General features: G+C 39.1%; 1 pseudogene, 1 gene segment (V, D, J or C) and 1 further gene; 1 reads left to right on the top strand and 2 right to left on the bottom strand.

The window, feature by feature from the left end:
- Igh (immunoglobulin heavy chain complex) overlaps positions 1–18,736 on the bottom strand; it is a 2,751,187-nt gene that overhangs the window by 1,904,909 nt on the left and 827,542 nt on the right.
- Positions 2,101–2,401, bottom strand: Ighv8-6 (immunoglobulin heavy variable V8-6). The segment is given in 1 exon segment: positions 2,101–2,401. A coding segment is annotated over 1 exon segment (301 nt).
- On the top strand, positions 12,299–12,680 carry Gm9227 (predicted gene 9227; annotated as a pseudogene).

Genomic DNA, 18,736 nt, shown 5'->3' on the forward strand with positions numbered 1-18,736 from the left:
GATGATGAGGGGTGGGAAGGTGAGGACAGGGGACCATAGCTTAACTAGTCATACTAGCCACTCCTCTATATTCCAACCAGTCCAAAATCTTTAAGTAAGTCCTATGGTGCTGAAAAAGCCCAGGCTTATTTCCCACACATCATTTCCAGGGAATTATGATATTTGTCCATTTCCCTCATCTCACAAAGCAGAAAATACTGTGGTGCCTGATATCTCATACCCTCTAGGCCAGTGGATAAAGTTACTCCAACACCATTTAAAGCATCTTTGCATGAGTCAAGATCTTTTCCCTGCAATGTAGTAGGAGACACTCTCTGATATTCAATAGTGTTCTACTTTGGAAAGCATACAGAGACACCAGTTCTGCATTCTTGATAATCAATTTCTCTACTGATAGTGAAATTTCCTCCAGCAGGCATATCCATCAACTTAGTGTTGTTTACCATTAAAACAACTTCTGGGCCTTCCCGTATGTTTGGACATAAAAGTGGTGAATCAGAGACATAGGCTCAATACAGCTTCCCTATCATAATTGGCAGAGCAGTCTGCAATCTCAAAATCAGCATCATTCTTTTCCCCAGTGTCAGCATGTTTCACCTTCCACTCTGGCAGATAGCACATTCCTTCAGCATCCTGCAGAAAAACAAAACAAAACAAAACAAATCAAAACAAAACAAAACAAAACAAAACAAGCATGCCTTTTTCCGCATATTAATATCTGATAGGGACCATGACATATACCTGTAAGTTGGTCCTTACATTTCACCTAGGAATGAATATACTTATTTGTAGAGTGCCATTAGATTCTCAAAGCGTTCCTTGGCATCCAAATTTTAAAAATTTAAAATGAAAAAAGCTTGATTTAAATAATTGTGTGAAGTACTCCCGTATAATTCCCCCATTTTTTGTTTTATGTGTAGGGATATGTTATTATGTGCATTTAAATAAGTATATATACATATATTTAAACATAAATACATTATACATAAATACAGATTATTCACGTATATTGTGTTCTAACTTCGGGTTCACAAATTGGCTACACCTAATTTTGAAGCATAGAAAGAGGGAAATCAATTGAATGCATGTTCTCTTTTCCATACCTGGTCTGAATCCATGTGATATCCTGTGAATTATCAGTTCACATTGCAGCATCCTCAGGAAATCAATGACTTCTGACTATAAAGGAACACTTATACCTGCAATTCAGGGAGCTAAATGGTTTTATCTTGACATTTCAGAACCCCTGACATGCTGGGTAATGTCTATAATGCTGTACTTCATACTCCAGTATATTAGATGCTGGTGGCTCACATAAGTTACAGAATTGCATGCCTATTTAAGTAGTGTGGATTTACAGAGACATCCTCCTCTTAAAATGTAATCCATTCACAAATATCCAGGCTCCATAAGATTATATATAAATAACATAAGCTTATTCTCCTAAGTTAAACTAATATGAGGATCATAATACTTGCTGATCTGGTGCAAATGTCTATGCAGGAGCTTTCTTTGACTAAATGGACATATTGATTTGCACCATTTTCTATTTTCCCCTCTCACAGTGAATGATTTTTCCCTTCTCTTCTGATTGGGCCATATTTTCATTGATCACAAACCAATAGCTGTTCCTTTTGGAAGTGTCTATATTTGATGGCTATGAAAACCACCTAAGAGAATGGCCACCATTTACAATACCAAGTTCATTTGAGGATAGGATTGTGTTTGGAAACTGGCTCACTTCATCTCACTCTGATTCTATTACAAAATGATGCAACATGGTTTTCAGAGTGGTCAGACTCTGCTGCTGTGGGAATTTGAAGCCTAAGACTGAGTGAAATCATAGCTCTGAACCACCTGGTATGGCACCAAACATCCATTAGCTTAATAAAAAACACAGACAGATTCATTTATGAACATAGTAATAAGGAACTAGGGTGAATAACAGGATGAGAAAGCTCTTAACCTAAGAGGAAACAGGAAACCACAGAGGCAAGCAGAAAACTGTGGCCATACCCTCTTATGATATAATAGGAAGGAACAGAGCTGAACACCAGCCTGAAATACTTTACAGTTGAAAACTGAGGCTGTAACAACGTGCTCTTCGAGCACAGTAGTATGTGGCAGTATCTACAGTGTCCACAGTGGTGATCTTGAGGAATACCTGGTTGTTGGAGGTATCCTTGGAGATTCTGAGCTGGCTCTTCAAGGATGGGTTATAGTGCTTGTCATCATCCCAATAAATGTGTGCCAGCCACTCCAGATCCTTCCCTGAAGGCTGACGAATCCAGCTCACACCCATACCAAAAGTACTCAGTGAAAACCCAGAGAAAGAACAAGTCAGACTGAGGGTCTGCGAGGGCTGCAATATACCAGGGCCAGACTCTTTCAGAGTAACCTGGGATAGGACATCTGTGGAGAAAAAGAAAAAAAGAGAAGGTAAGTTTGGAAAAGATGAGGAGAGAAAAGTTCATTTCTTAGGGAACTTTTGCACTCACAGACAGGGACAATCAGCAGTAGGAATGAGGAAGTAAGCCTGTCCATGTCTGCACACTAGGAGGTAAACAGGCCCAGCTTTGGCTTTTCAACCCAAGGTTGGGTGGATACAGGAGAGATTTGCATTCCTGCCTCAGGTGCTGCCTCTGATGGTATACTTAAGTTTTAGGACTCAAGAGGTATGAATCTATGATGGGAGATGCAGGAGTCCTCAAGAAAGTTCATTTCTGCTTCCCACAGAGAGGATGTAACACACAAGGCCAGGTTTCTCAGTACACAACTCCTCTGTTGAGTGATGCTGGGATGCAGTAGATTTGAAAGAGACCCTCACTCTCTAACACAAAGGGCCCAGACTCTGTTCACTCATGTAGGAATCACTTCCATATGATTTCCATGGAGGACAGATGAGACTCAAAGGGGAGATTTTACTCCTATCTTGATGATATTCTGTGTGTGTCTTACCACTATTTCTTTTTCCACAAAACTGATACAGTAATTGTATACTTCTTGCATAATGTAAGGGTATATACCATTCTAGCCTGGCAATTTTAAATACTATAATTCCCTGAAAGAGAGTAATTTAATTGACTTTATTGATGTGTCAAATTCCTGGCTCACATATTTGAGATTTCCATTTATTCAACAATCAGTAGCTTCACCATTATATTAACCTGTATTTGTGACAACTTTAAAATCAGCAGGAGAAAGCACTAACTCTAAACATGGAGAAGATTATTCAATTCTCTCAGTTGCTGATGATCTTGGAAGGAGGCACAGTTGTCAGAAGATTCTGGACGGCACAGCACACAACTTTAGAGTATTTTTTCAATGCCTTAGGAAATGTTAAAACACAATTATTCCTCTTTATTCTTATCAGTATTGAGGTCTTAGAACTTAGAGAGAATAAGGTTTGCCTAACTTTGATAAGTTTATGCAGGGGTTGGTTGTCGTGATTGAATATATGGAAAACATGCTTGAGTAGATGCCTGATTTCATTAAAGAAGTCTACACCAAAATCAATCAAGTTTCTTTAATGAATAAAACATCTTCATATTTTCAGATGTTTGAAAGATAAAAATATCAAGGTATGTCCAAACAATAAATTAACATCTTAGTACAAAGTTTTATAACAGAAGAAAGAGAAAACAATCCCAGAATGCTGATTAATGTCTAAAGACCTGAACCCTTAGGGTAAGGTTACAATAAGACCTGCACTAACAATTGGGTTCCTTTTCCAGGGGGTTGTCAATGTTAACATGGCTTTTTATCTACTAGTAAATTATGTATCTTGAAATAGAAAAATTTCTGACAGTGTCTCCATGAGACTCAAAGATCATCATGTACATCCTCATCAGGGAGGAGGAAGGGCCCACAGAAGGCAAAGATTTTGAAATGTATGACACAGAGACTAAGTAACCAGCTTTGGATGAAGGGACCAGAATGCCAGAAAAACAAGTATTGCCGGTTCCTGAATATTAGAAAGTCAAACAAGAGACTCTTCAAAAGACTGACTATCATATCTAATCAGGATCACAGATGTTGAGTTTCACATACTTTGTTCATGGAAGGCATAAAAGTGTGATATAAGCTACATTGGAAGAAGACATTTTCCCTGCGTTTTTCACATGTGCTTGAAGTAGTTCTCGGTCCAAGATCATGAATGTGCAGACAGAGATATGACCATCATGATGCAAAAAATTATATACACAAATATATTCAAACAAGATTTTATAAATATTTATACATAAAGCACTGTGTTACATAGGGCTCAAAAATTAGAAAATATTTCTCTAAATTGGGGTCACATTCACTTTTTCACTTACATTATTTCACTGATAGTCTTTACAGCTTCCAAAAGTCCTGTACTCAGGTGTACTCAGCAAAGAGAGCTTATTTCCAACTCAACTTGAGCGTTTATTTTTTCTAATCAGTGCCATAAGCATTTCTGGGTCTGCACGTTCATCACAAGGACATTTGAGTGGGGGAAAGCACTACAGACTGAACATGTAATAACTAAGGTGGAACTACCAATCCATCCTACAGACAATCTCAAGTACTTGGATTGAAAATGACTGTACTGAGCAATTTGACAACAAAAGGACATCAAGGGGATAAAAATTGGTAAAAAAAGAAGTCAAAATATCACTATTTGCAGATGATATGATAGTAAATATAAGTGACCACAAAAATTCCACCAGAGAACTCCTAAACCTGATAAACAGATTCAGTGCTGTAGCTGGATATAAAATTAACTCAAATAAATCAATGGTCTTTCTCTACACAAAGAATAAACGGACTGAGAAAGAAATTAGGGAAACAACTCCCTTCACTATAGTCACAATAATATAAAATTCCTTGGTGTGACTCTAACTAAGGAAGTGAAAGATATGTATGATAAGAATTTCAAGTTTCTGAAGAAAGAAATTGAAGAAGATCTCAGAAGGTCAGAAGATCTCCCATGCTCTTGGATCAGCAGGATTAATATACTCAAAATGGCAATCCTGCCAAAAGCAATCTGTAGATTCAATGCAATCCCCATCAAAATTCCAAATCAATTCTTCACTGAGATAGAAAGGGCAATTTGCAAAATTCATCTGGAAAAATAAAAAGCCTAGGATAGCAAAAATTATTCTCAACAACAACAACAACAAAAATCTCTGGTGGAATCATCATTCCTGACATTAAGCTGTACTACAGAGTAAATGTGATAAAAACTGCATGGTACTGGTACAGTGACAGACTGGTAGATCCATGGATAGAATTAAAGACCCAGAAATGAATCCACACTGCTATGATCACTTCATCTTTGACAAGGGAGCTAAAACCATCCAGTGGAAAAAAGACAGCATTTTCAACAAATGGTGCTGGCACAACTGGTGACTATCATGTAGAAGAATGCGAATTGATCCATTCTAATCTTCTTGTACAAAGCTCAAGTCTAAGTGGATCAAAGACCTCCATATAAGACGAGAGACACTGAAATTAATAGCAAAAAAGTAGGGAAAAGCCTCAAAGATATGGGTACGGGAAAAATTCCTAAACACATCAGCAATGGCTTGCACTGTAATATCAACAATTGACAACTGTGACCTCATAAAATTGCAAATCTCCTGTAAGGCAAAAGACATTGTCAATAAGACAAAAAGGCCACCAACAGATTGGGAAAGGATTTTTAGAAATCCTAAATCTGATAAGGGACTAATATCAAAAATATACAAAGAACTCAAGAACTGGACTCGAGAAATTCAAATAACCCCATTAAAAATGGGGTTCAGAGCTAAACAAAGAATTCTCAACTGAGGAATACCAAATGGCTGAGAAGCACCTGAAAAAATGTTCAACATTCTTAATCCTCAGGGTAATTCAAATTAAAACAACCCTGAGATTCTACTTCACACCTGTCAGAATGGCTAAAATCAAAAATTCAGGTGACAGCAGATGCTGGCTAGGATATGGAGAAAGAGGAACACTCCTCCATTGTTGGTGGGATTGCAAGCTTGTACAACCACTCTGGAAGTCAGTCTGGAGATTCCTCAGAAAATTGGACATAGTAATTCCAGAAGATCCAGCAATACCTGTCCTGGGCATATACCCAGAATTTCCAACAGGTAATAAGAACACATGCTTCCCTATGTTTATAGCAGCCTAATTTACAATAGCCAGAAGCTGGAAAGAACTCAGATGTCCCTCAACAGAGGAATGGATACAGAAAATGTGGTACATTTACACAATGGAGTACTACTCAGCAACAGATTTATGAAAATCTTGGACAAATGGATTTATCTAGAGGATATCATCCTTAGTGAGGTAACCCAATCACAAAAGAAGTCGTTAGATACGCACTCACTGGTAAGTGGATATTAGCCCAGAAACATAGAACATCTAAGATAAAATTTGCAAAACACACAAAAAAAAATCAAGGAAATGGAAGACCAATGGGTGGATACTTCATTCCTCCTTAGAATAGGGAACAAAATACCCATGAAAAGAGTTACAGAGACAAAGTTTGGAGCTAAGACCAAAAGATGGACTATCCAGAGACTACCCCACCTGAGGATCCATCCAATAATCAGTCACCAAACCCAGACACTATTGCACAATGAAAGAAAGGTTTTGCTGAAGGTACCCTGTTATAGCTTTCTCATATGAGGTTATGCCAGTGCCTGGCAAATACAGAAGTGGATGCTCACAGTCATCTATAAGATGGATCACAGCGTCCCCAATGGAGAAGCTAGATAAAGCACCCAAGGAGCTGAAGGGGTCTGCAACTCTATAGGTGGAACAACAATGTGAACTAACCAGTAACCCCAGAGCTCATATCTCAAGCTGCATATGTAACAGAAGATGGCCTAGTCGGCCATCACTGGGAAGAGAGACACCTTGACATTGCAAACTCTATATGCCCCAATACAAGGGTTGCCAGGGCCCACAAGATAGAGTGGGTGGGTAGGGGAGGCGGGCAGAAGGAGGGCATAGGGAAATTTCAGGATAGCATTTGAAATGTATATAAAGAAAATATCTAATAAAAATAAATACATTTTAAAAAATAAAATGACTGTACTATCATGGGATTCATGTCAGGTAGGTATGTTAAATATGGATGTTGTGAGTAAAAGGATCCCAACATGCTCAGAGTACAGCAGCAACCAGACATTCCTTTAGATAACATGGAAAGTCTGCTACCAGAGACAGAATCTAATCTCATGAGATGCAAATCACATTCTGGCAGTGAAAAGAATGTGAATCTCTTATCAGAAACTGTTAGGAATCTCAGGTCTATCCCCAATAGCCTGGAATTCAAAAAATTTTAACAGTGGACAACTCATTTTTGATAAGCTAATTAAATGTTCTAAGAGTAAATCTGAAAAGTAGGATGGATTTATCACAAACCTGGAACATCACATCAGATTGAAGGACTCTCATCCAAAAACACAAGACAGGAGACTGAAGAAGCCAGTGCCAGGAATGCTGTAAACAATAAAGGAGACCCCGGAATCCAGAGATTATAAGGAAGATTGTCTATATTCTGATGTATTTGGTATTAATATGGTATAAAGTCACCTCTTCACTACCTTCAGAGTCCTTTTTTCCCCAACTCAATAAAAAACATATATATTGAGGCTTAATATTACTAATTTAGAAAAAAAAAACACTTTAGGGGAAAACATACAGAAAAGTAAGTGATGAAAATAAAATGTAAGGAAGACCAGGCTGTGAAAATGTGCCCAGCTTTTCCCCCTCTCCTTCCCCTGAGCTGAGGTTTTCATGTGCCAGTGGGACAAAGGTGTACTACACTTTCCCAGCAGAGCTGCATTGGTTCAACATTGTGAATGGAACAACAAGAGCCGTGTTCCCAAGTCACAATCAGTCATAGTTTCCAACTGAGAAAATCCCTCCTGCCAGTGGAAAGAAGTTACAGATAGATTTACAGATGTAACTGACTATGATAGTGATGACCAAACATTTGACACATCATGTTTGAAACTCTCTGTCATTCTGTCATTTGCATATGTAATTTGTTTATGGCCTTCAAATAAGGTTAATATTTAATGAATAAAACATATGCACAATTACTTAGAAAAGAACTATTACTGTCATAAATTGGTAGTCTTGCCACAGGAGCTCCATCACATGTATTGTATGGTCACTGAAGTGTGTGATATTTGGAAAGGAAGCCTCAGAGTCTCCTAGGACTGCCTCACTCTCACTCTCCAGATCTTCCTCTGCACCTGTTACTGTTTCTCTCTTAGTGAAAGTTGAATCTACACCACCCCCTGCTGGTCCTGTGCATCCTCAAAGGGACTTGTTTCTGTGCACACAGGGAACCTGTTCTATGTGTCTTCAAATCTCCATTTTAGTGTTGGCAGAGCTCTGCTTCAGTTCTTGAACGGGTAAACTGACATTCTGATGGATTCTTCAGTAACTGCTAAACACTTTGTAAAGATCTAATTCTCCTTTCTTTCAGGGCACATAGGTTCTTTCTGAAGGTGAGCAGCTATGAAGAAGCTCTCACCTCCCAATAGTCATGAGCCATTGTCACACAGTGCAGATGTCCACATGAGCATGAGGTGGGTCTTGAAGCAAGGTGGGAATGAGAGTGCCTCTAATTCAATAGTGACTCTGAGTCACAGTAGTGGATGCAAGGAGTGTGATCAAGTGCTCTCTCTTAACCCAAGGATTCTCAGCATTCTTCTTTCTCCTCTTCTTATGCTTTTGCCCTAGTGCCTTTTCCCATTCTTTTGCCTTCTTTCCTTTCATTCTTTCTCCCATCCAAAGAGCCTGAACCAAGTCTTTTATCTACTAATGTTACATCATAAGACTTTGACCATTATTAATAATTGTTTTAAAATTCCTTAAATTTACATAAATTCTATGATCACAGCTCCAACCCCTGCTTCCTTAAAACAGGAACTAAACACAAAGCAAAAGAACATTTCCTTAAAGGAGTTACACAGCCTATTCTTCACTGACAGCTGAGCACAGCTCTTGTGATTTCCTGGTAGAGCAGACAGCAGTCCTTTGTAACTGTCTTCATGTAAGAATAGGATTGAATTTTTACAAAGTTATAATTTATGCATGTAAAGCAGCCAGCACTTTCTAGTATATATCTAGTCATTGTCATCCTGAATCCTAGAAGTAACTAGGAAAACAAACTACTAGCTTCCTGTATGCATGGACATCATCTTTGAAATTTTCTAATCTTTATTTCCTCATCCTAAAGATTCCATAGGCTAGTCTAATCTCCTTCAAATAATATTTGTTTCTAGATGCATACAAGTCTTTCTCCTATAAAATAAATCTGTCATTTGCTTGTATTTTATAAATTCCTTTTTTATGTATTCTTGCCTTTTAATCTTGAGACCACTTTCACTCTCTATCCTTAATATGTCCAAGTTCATCCTGGCAAATTAATTCAGCAGTCATTGGACGGGAGGGTACATGTATCTCCTCATGTTTCCAAATTAAAGTCAATGAACTATTTCTACAAAAGGAGCATGTTGGCTTTTATGGCTTTGGGGTTATGTTGTCTAGATCCTTTCCCATGTCCCTAAATGCCAAGCAGAAATCCTTTTCCTTGTCCTCCACAGCCTCACAACCAACTCCATTCCTCATTCCTGAGAAGCACATCTGTTTCATTTATTGTGGAGTGATTTGCTCTGAGTAATGAGGGGAAGTATATTCACCAGAAAGAGAGATCGAAGTAAAGCAGTCAAGTGTAAATCAATTTCAGGCCAAGAGCAGTCATCAGAACACATGGGCAATATAGGAATCAATGGGCTAGCAATGCTCCATCGACAGGAACTGTGTCAGAATCCCCCTTCCAGAGTCATGCCAGATTCTCATGTATCGCCTTATGTGAATCAACAGAGCTGACCCACAGGCCTTCTAGTATTATATAACATTTGTTCACATTCTGCTCACAGAGGGAGACAAATACCTTAAAGATTGATCCCAGTAATAGCCTTTATAGGAATTTTTAAGGACTTAGAATTCTATTTGAAAAAGAAAATATTTTAATTGTTTATTTCTTCATTCGGTTTTCATTCATTAACTCTCCGTCTTGAAATTTTCATACATGTATATAATGCACTCTAGTGACTCTCACCTCTCTTCTCTTTCACCTAGCTCTGTCAAATCTCACTTTGAGGTTATGTTGAGAGGAGGGACACCAAACCAGTTCTCCCCAGAGCTTGGGGAAGGAAGTCTCTCAGTGGAGGTGGTGGCAGGTAGACACCATGCCGTCATCATGGGCAAGGGTGACCCCAGCAAGCTGTGGGGTAAAATGTTCTTGTACACCTTCTTCATGCATGGGGTAAAATGTTCTTGTACACCTTCTTCATGCATGGGGTAAAATGTTCTTGTACACCTTCTTCATGCATGGGGTAAAATGTTCTTGTACACCTTCTTCATGCATGGGGTAAAATGTTCTTGTACACCTTCTTCATGCGTGGGGTAAAATGTTCTTGTACACCTTCTTCATGCGTGGGGTAAAATGTTCTTGTACACCTTCTTCATGCATGGGGTAAAATGTTCTTGTACACCTTCTTCATGCATGGGGTAAAATGTTCTTGTACACCTTCTTCATGCATGGGGTAAAATGTTCTTGTACACCTTCTTCATGCGTGGGGTAAAATGTTCTTGTACACCTTCTTCATGCGTGGGGTAAAATGTTCTTGTACACCTTCTTCATGCGTGGGGTAAAATGTTCTTGTACACCTTCTTCATGCATGGGGTAAAATGTTCTTGTACACCTTCTTCATGCATGGGGTAAAATGTTCTTGTACACCTTCTTCATGCATGGGGTAAAATGTTCTTGTACACCTTCTTCATGCATGGGGTAAAATGTTCTTGTACACCTTCTTCATGCATGGGGTAAAATGTTCTTGTACACCTTCTTCATGCGTGGGGTAAAATGTTCTTGTACACCTTCTTCATGCGTGGGGTAAAATGTTCTTGTACACCTTCTTCATGCATGGGGTAAAATGTTCTTGTACACCTTCTTCATGCATGGGGTAAAATGTTCTTGTACACCTTCTTCATGCATGGGGTAAAATGTTCTTGTACACCTTCTTCATGCGTGGGGTAAAATGTTCTTGTACACCTTCTTCATGCATGGGGTAAAATGTTCTTGTACACCTTCTTCATGCATGGGGTAAAATGTTCTTGTACACCTTCTTCATGCATGGGGTAAAATGTTCTTGTACACCTTCTTCATGCATGGGGTAAAATGTTCTTGTACACCTTCTTCATGCATGGGGTAAAATGTTCTTGTACACCTTCTTCATGCATGGGGTAAAATGTTCTTGTACACCTTCTTCATGCATGGGGTAAAATGTTCTTGTACACCTTCTTCATGCATGGGGTAAAATGTTCTTGTACACCTTCTTCATGCATGGGGTAAAATGTTCTTGTACACCTTCTTCATGCATGGGGTAAAATGTTCTTGTACACCTTCTTCATGCATGGGGTAAAATGTTCTTGTACACCTTCTTCATGCATGGGGTAAAATGTTCTTGTACACCTTCTTCATGCATGGGGTAAAATGTTCTTGTACACCTTCTTCATGCATGGGGTAAAATGTTCTTGTACACCTTCTTCATGCATGGGGTAAAATGTTCTTGTACACCTTCTTCATGCATGGGGTAAAATGTTCTTGTACACCTTCTTCATGCATGGGGTAAAATGTTCTTGTACACCTTCTTCATGCGTGGGGTAAAATGTTCTTGTACACCTTCTTCATGCGTGGGGTAAAATGTTCTTGTACACCTTCTTCATGCGTGGGGTAAAATGTTCTTGTACACCTTCTTCATGCATGGGGTAAAATGTTCTTGTACACCTTCTTCATGCATGGGGTAAAATGTTCTTGTACACCTTCTTCATGCATGGGGTAAAATGTTCTTGTACACCTTCTTCATGCATGGGGTAAAATGTTCTTGTACACCTTCTTCATGCGTGGGGTAAAATGTTCTTGTACACCTTCTTCATGCGTGGGGTAAAATGTTCTTGTACACCTTCTTCATGCGTGGGGTAAAATGTTCTTGTACACCTTCTTCATGCATGGGGTAAAATGTTCTTGTACACCTTCTTCATGCATGGGGTAAAATGTTCTTGTACACCTTCTTCATGCATGGGGTAAAATGTTCTTGTACACCTTCTTCATGCATGGGGTAAAATGTTCTTGTACACCTTCTTCATGCATGGGGTAAAATGTTCTTGTACACCTTCTTCATGCAGACCTACAGGGAGGAGCACAAGAAGAAGACTTGTGGGACTCCTTTGGCGAGTTCTCCAAGAAAAGTAGAAGGAAAAGTATAAGTTTAAAGATTTGGCCAAGAGTGACAAAGTTTGTAATGACAGGGAAATGAAGAACTATGTTCCTCCCAAAGGTGATAAGAAAAGAAAGAAAAAAAGATCCAAATGATCAGGAAAGACCCATGTCTGCCTTGTTTCTGTTTTACTATGAACAGTGCCCAAAGATCAAAAGTGAACACCCTGGCCTGTCTATTGGAGAAACTGCAAAGAAACTGGTTGAGATGTGGTCTGAGAAAATTGCTAAAGATAAGCAACAATACGAGCAGAAAGCAGCTAAACTAAAATAGAAGTATGAAACGGAAATTGAAGCAAACCATGCCAAGGGCGAAAGTGCAATAGGAAAAGAAGAGTCCTAGTAAGCCAACAATCTCAAAGTAGAAGAAAGAACCAAAGATGAGGAAGGGGAGAAAAAGGAAGAAGATGAAGAGGAGGAGGAGGAGGAGGAGGATTAAGAATAAGTGGCAGTCCTAAAGTGTGGAGTTTATGTCCTCAGGCAATTATTTTGCTAAGAATGTGAAATTCAAGTACAACTCAACATTAGTTTCAGTATAAAAACTGTGCAGATTTTTTTAAAGCCGATGAGATTCTTTGTAGGGAAAATACTTTTTGTTTATTGGATATTTTCTTTATTTATATTTCAAACATTATTCCCTTTACTGGCTTACCTCCATCCCAGAAATACCCTATCATAGACTCCCTTCCCTTACTCCTATTGGGGTTGTCCTCCATCCACGCACCAACTCCCCCCTCCCTGCCCTTGATTCCCCTATACTTGGACATCTATCTAGCCTTCATAAGACCAAGGACTCTCCTCCTATTGATGCATAACAAGGCCATCCTCTCCTACATATGCAGATGAAGCCATGTTATTCTTTTGTTGATGAATTAGTCCCTGGGAGTTCTGGGGGTTCATGTTGGTTGATATTGTTGTATTCCTGTGGGGTTGCAAACTTCTTCAACTTGTTCAGTCCAGTCTCAATCTCCTCTGTTGGGAACCCGGTGCTCAGTAAAATGGTTGACTGTGAACATACACCTCTGTATTTGTAAGACTCTGGCGGGGCCTCTCAGGAGACAGTCATATCAGGCTACTTTCAACATCCACTTCTTGGCATCCACAAAAGTGTCTGGGTTTGGTAACTATATATGTGATGAATCTCCGGATGGGACCATCCCTGGGTGGCCTTTTCTTCATTCTTTGTTCTATACTTTAGCTTCATATTTTCTCCTCTGAGTATTGTGTGCTCCTTGTAAGAAGGACCAAAGCATCCATCCTTTGATCTACCTTCTTATTGAGCTTCATGGGGTCTGTGAATTGTATCCTGATTATTTGGACATTTTTTGGCTAATATCCAGTTATCAGTGAGTGCATACAATGTATTTTCTTTTGTGATCGGGTTACCTCACTCAGGATGATATTTTCTAATTCTATCCACTTGCATGAGAATTTCATGAATTCATCATTTTTAATAGCAGAATAGTACTACAATGTGTAAATGTCCCATATTTTCTGAATCCATTCCTCTATTTAAGGACATCTAGGTTCTTTCCAGATCTTGGTTATTATAAATAAGGTTTCTATGAACATAGTGGAGCATGAACCCTTATTACATATTGGAGCATCTTCTGGGTATATGCCCAGGAGTGGTATTGCTGGGTCCTCAGGTACTACTATGGTCAGGTTTCTGAGGAACAGTCAGACTGATTTCTACAGTGCTTGTACCAGTGTACAATTACACCAGCAATGGAGTTTTCCTCTTGTTCCACATCCTTGCCATCTCTGCTAAAATCTGAGTATTTAAACTTAGCCGTTCTGACTGGTGTGAGGTACAATCTCAGGGTTGTTTTGATTTGCAATTCTCTGATGACTAAGGATGTTTAACATTTCAATTTCTTCTTGTCCATTTGATATTCCTCAGTTGAGAATACTTTGTTTAGCTCTATACCATATTTTAATAGGGTTATTTGGTTCTCTGGAGTCTAATTTTTGAGGTCTTTGTATATTTTGATATTACCCTCCTATCAGATGCAGGATTAAAAGAGATCTTTTTGCTAGTCTATTTGTTGCCATTTTATTCTCTTGACAGTGTTTTTTGCCTTACAGAAGCTTTGCAAATGTATGAGTTCCCATTTGTCAATTCTTCAGCTTAGAGCCTAAGCTATTGGTATTCTGTTCAAGAAATTTGAGACTAGGAACACATTTATGGGACTAGATACTAACATATAACCTCAGAATCTACCTTAGTTAGCACATACATAAATTGAGTTGATAAATGAGTTCTGTGAAAAGTCATTTAGTATTACTTTTGTCCATCATATAGGAATTACACTAATGTGGCTTTATGTCAGGAGCCATTTCCCTACTTCTGTGAAAGCCGGTCTGTCAGGCAGAGTCAAGGCAGAAGGGAAGAATGTAACACTAATCAGAGAGGAATCAACTGATAGGCTTCTGGATGGGAATAGATATCCAATGTATGTCACCCATTGTCTGCCAGATTGTGACATTTTTCCCACAATACTGTAAAGTATATTATGAGGGTTTGTATATTCTAGGCCCAGGGAGTAGCAGGATTAGAAGGTGTGCCCAGTTGGAATAGGAGTGTCAAACTGGGTGTGGGCTACAACCCTAAATAAGACAGAAGTTTGGTACTATGGACCAGGGTATTGCTTTAATATGTGTGACTATGCTTTTGTTTGGAAGAATGTGGATTTTGGAACTTTGGATGTAGAAAGCATTGGAATCCTTTAAGTGTGGCTTAATGAACTATCCAAGAAAGAATATGGAAGACTTTGTTGAGGTTGGTGGAGAAGAATTTCATTATGTGTTCTAGAGACTATGTTTGTGGCATTTTGGTAAATATGTGACTAATTTTTGTCCTTGTCTGAAGAGTCACCCTGAGTCTAAGGTGAAGAGACTCATTAATTGCATCCATCATAGACTTTCTTCTGAGATTAAGTGTCATGAAGAACATTTTTTAAAAGCATAGCAAGCTGAGAAAGGGAATATAAAATATAGGGTGTGAGCACTGATGGGACACCACAAAGGGAAATGGGATTGAATCCTCTGATCAAGGAAATTAAATTGAATTAAGGGAGTAGTGATGTGGGAAAAAATCCCACCCAGCTAAGTTTAGGTGGAGGAATGGTACAACAGGTCTTTAATCTTAGGAGGCAAAGACAAGCAGATCTCTGAGTTCAAGGCCCACATAGAGGACATTCTAGATGAAGAACAACTTAAATCCAGGCTTGGTAGATGAGACCTTTAATCCCAGTGCTTAGGAGACAGGCATGCAGATCTCTGAATTTAATCTCTGTCTTCAGAGCATGTTCCAGGAGAGCCAAGCTTAGGTAGTGAAGATGTTGGAAAACACAAAGCTGGTGATAATATAATAAATAGAACAAGGGGACCATGTTCTAGCCCCAGCAACCAGCAGAACTCAGCATCTTCAGACATGTGGCTCTGCCTTTAGAGTCCAGAGTAAAAGGCATTACTGAGTCAATTTATGCTGATTATCTGGAGCTAAGAAATTAGTGGTGATTAAGAAGAGACCAGCATCTCTGAGATGAAACATTCTGGAAAGTGATTTCTGAGAGCACAAAAAAATGTGTTTCAAAAATAAACAAAGTAGTACCTCCTGCCACACGTGTACTTTGTAATGTGTAAGAGTCATCCAGGTATTTCTGTGTTTGAAGACATGAAGGCTTCATGAAGAACAGCTGAGGCTTGGTGCTGTGACAGGCTATGGAAGAACATTTGTGAAAGAAAAGCCTCAATTTCAGTTGATGGCCCAGGTCTTAAAGGGTCATGCAAAGAAGTTGAGGAATGGCACCATGAAGAGATCCTGTGAGAGCTTATTGGTGTAGTCTAGTTGCAGCAGAAGTCCCCACTGTATGAGAGATATTGTTACAACAAAATGATCACTGAGAATAGCGGTAGCAGTGGAGAAGATCTCCATGAGCTAAGAGTTCTACAGAGGGCAGAGCTGGAGAAATAACACCAGTCCTTACTAGGAGCACAGAAGATCATGTGTGCATCCCAAATATTGAAACATGAAGTTGTAACACTGAAGTAGCCTAGGAGACTCCAAGATGTTTGAGATGACAGAGCCATTGGTTATCTGCTGAGGAAAGCTGGTAACAAAGTGGAGCCAGCCTAGGAGAAAGAAATATGTTGCCCTCAAATAAGATGAAAAGGGAGTTGGAGATCTGAAGACTGCTTTGACATCAGCCATGAAGATACAGAGTTTGTAGTTTAGCAAGGTGAATTCCTGTCTTGCTTTGGGAATTACAGTTAAGTGACTGGATTAATCTCAGAAGAGACTTTGAACCTTGGACTTTTCTTTTTATTATTATTATTATTATTATTAGATATTTTCTTTATATACATTACAAATGCTATCCCGAAAATTCACTATGCCCTCCCTCTGCCCTGCTCCCCTACCCACCCACTCCTTCCTCTTGGCCCTGGCATTTCCATACACTGGGGCATATAAAGTTTGCAATACCAAGGGACCTCTATTCCCAGTGATGTCCGACTAGGCCATCTTCTGTTACATATGCAGCTAGGGATATGTGCTCTGGGGGTACTAGTTATTTCATATTATTGTTCCACCTATGGGGTTGCAGACCCCTTCAGCTCCTTGGGTGCTTTCTCTAGATTCTCCATTGTGGGCCCTGTATTCCATTTTATAGATGACTGTGAGCATCCACGTCCATATTTGCCACTCACTGGCATAACCTCATATGAGACAGCTATAACAGGGTCCCATCAGGAAAATCTTCCTGGCATATTCAGTAGTGTCTGGGTTTAGTGGCTGATTATGGGATGGATGCCCAGGTGGGGTAGTCTCTGGATACTCCATCATTTCGTCTAAGTTCCAAACTTTGCCTCTGTAACTCCTTTCATGGGTATTTTGTTCCCAATTCTAAGGAGGAATGAAGTACCCACCCATTTTTCTTCCCTCTTCTTGATTTTCTTGTGTTTTGCAAACTGTATCTTGGGTGTTCTATGTTGTTTAAATGACTATAGAGTATGGGGACTAAATAGATTCTTGGTTCCCTTTTGACCCCAGCTGGTCATGAATGCATCTTCAGATAGATTTCCCATCACTAAGTTGTCCAGTCTGAATTGAATAGTAACATATCCCTGCAAAGAGGGTGCTTACAGGATTTAGCCACAGGGAGAAATGGCTCTTGTTTATCTCTTGAAGATGACTGGTTTCTCAGCATCTGAATTTAAGTTGTTTCTTTATTATCATCACTGATGTCCTCAGTGTCATCCTCTTTCCTAATGATAGATGGATACAGGTCTAGCAGTTCCCATTTTTAATAAGGTGTAAACAAGAGCGATCAGGGTCTTTGTTGCCTACATCAGACAGTACTTGGGCCAGAGCAGCTGAGGGCAGCAAGAAAACAATGAGTCTTTATTGCAGATGTGCCCCCCACCCTGAATCCATCTATGAATTCCTGGAATACTGACATACAACAAAATGAGGAAAAATGACTGCAGTACTCAGAGAAAAGTTAACAGTCCAAGAGAAATTCACATTAATAAGGAAGTAGAAATCAAGCAAACACATTCTGCAACTCAATCTGTTTACCAACCAGCATGTGCCTCTGTTTAACAGGAGGAAGGGAGAGAAGAAATCCCTGTGACAAGGATCCTAATGGGAGGAGAACATAAGTACTTAGAAAGCTTTATCTCTACATGAATAGCTTTCCAACCCAGGCTCCTCCCAATTCCTGGGAAGGGCATGTTAGTAAAGCATTTTTGAAGTTAATGTTTCACTAATGAAGGATGGTTTTAGAATGTTATCTTAGTATTAAGAGAAACCAATCACACCGTGTGAAATATGTGTATACCTTTACTTAAATATCTGAAGTATATTTAAACATATTAAAATGCATACTATGTAAATTCAGAATATTCATTTATATTGTGCTTAATCATTCAGGTTCCCAAATTAGATGCACATAACATTGCAGGATAGATGGAGGACAGGTTGGAAGCATATTCTATTTTCCATACCTGGTCAGAATCCATGTGAATTGTCAGTTTACATAGCATCAGGAAGTACTTCTATAGAGAAACATTTATCCCTACATTCCAGCGTGCTAGAAGTTTGTATTGTGGCATTTAGGAATGCCTAATGTGCTGGATAGTGCTGTACTTCATGCTCAAGAATATGGGATTCTGATGGCTTAAATAAGTTGCAATGCACAGGAGACCATGCCTACTTTAGTAGTATGGAAATACATAAACATTTTCCTCTTATAATGTAATCCATTCATAAATGCCTGGGCTCCATAAGATTGTAAATAAAAAATATGAGCTCATTCTCTGAAGTTAAACTTATATTAGGATCATAATACTTGCTGATCTCTTGCAGTGTGTGTTCAGGTGCTATCCTTGAAAATATGAACATATAGA

This window comes from Mus musculus, chromosome 12, assembly GCF_000001635.26.
Source record: "Mus musculus strain C57BL/6J chromosome 12, GRCm38.p6 C57BL/6J".
Lineage (NCBI taxonomy): Eukaryota > Metazoa > Chordata > Mammalia > Rodentia > Muridae > Mus > Mus musculus.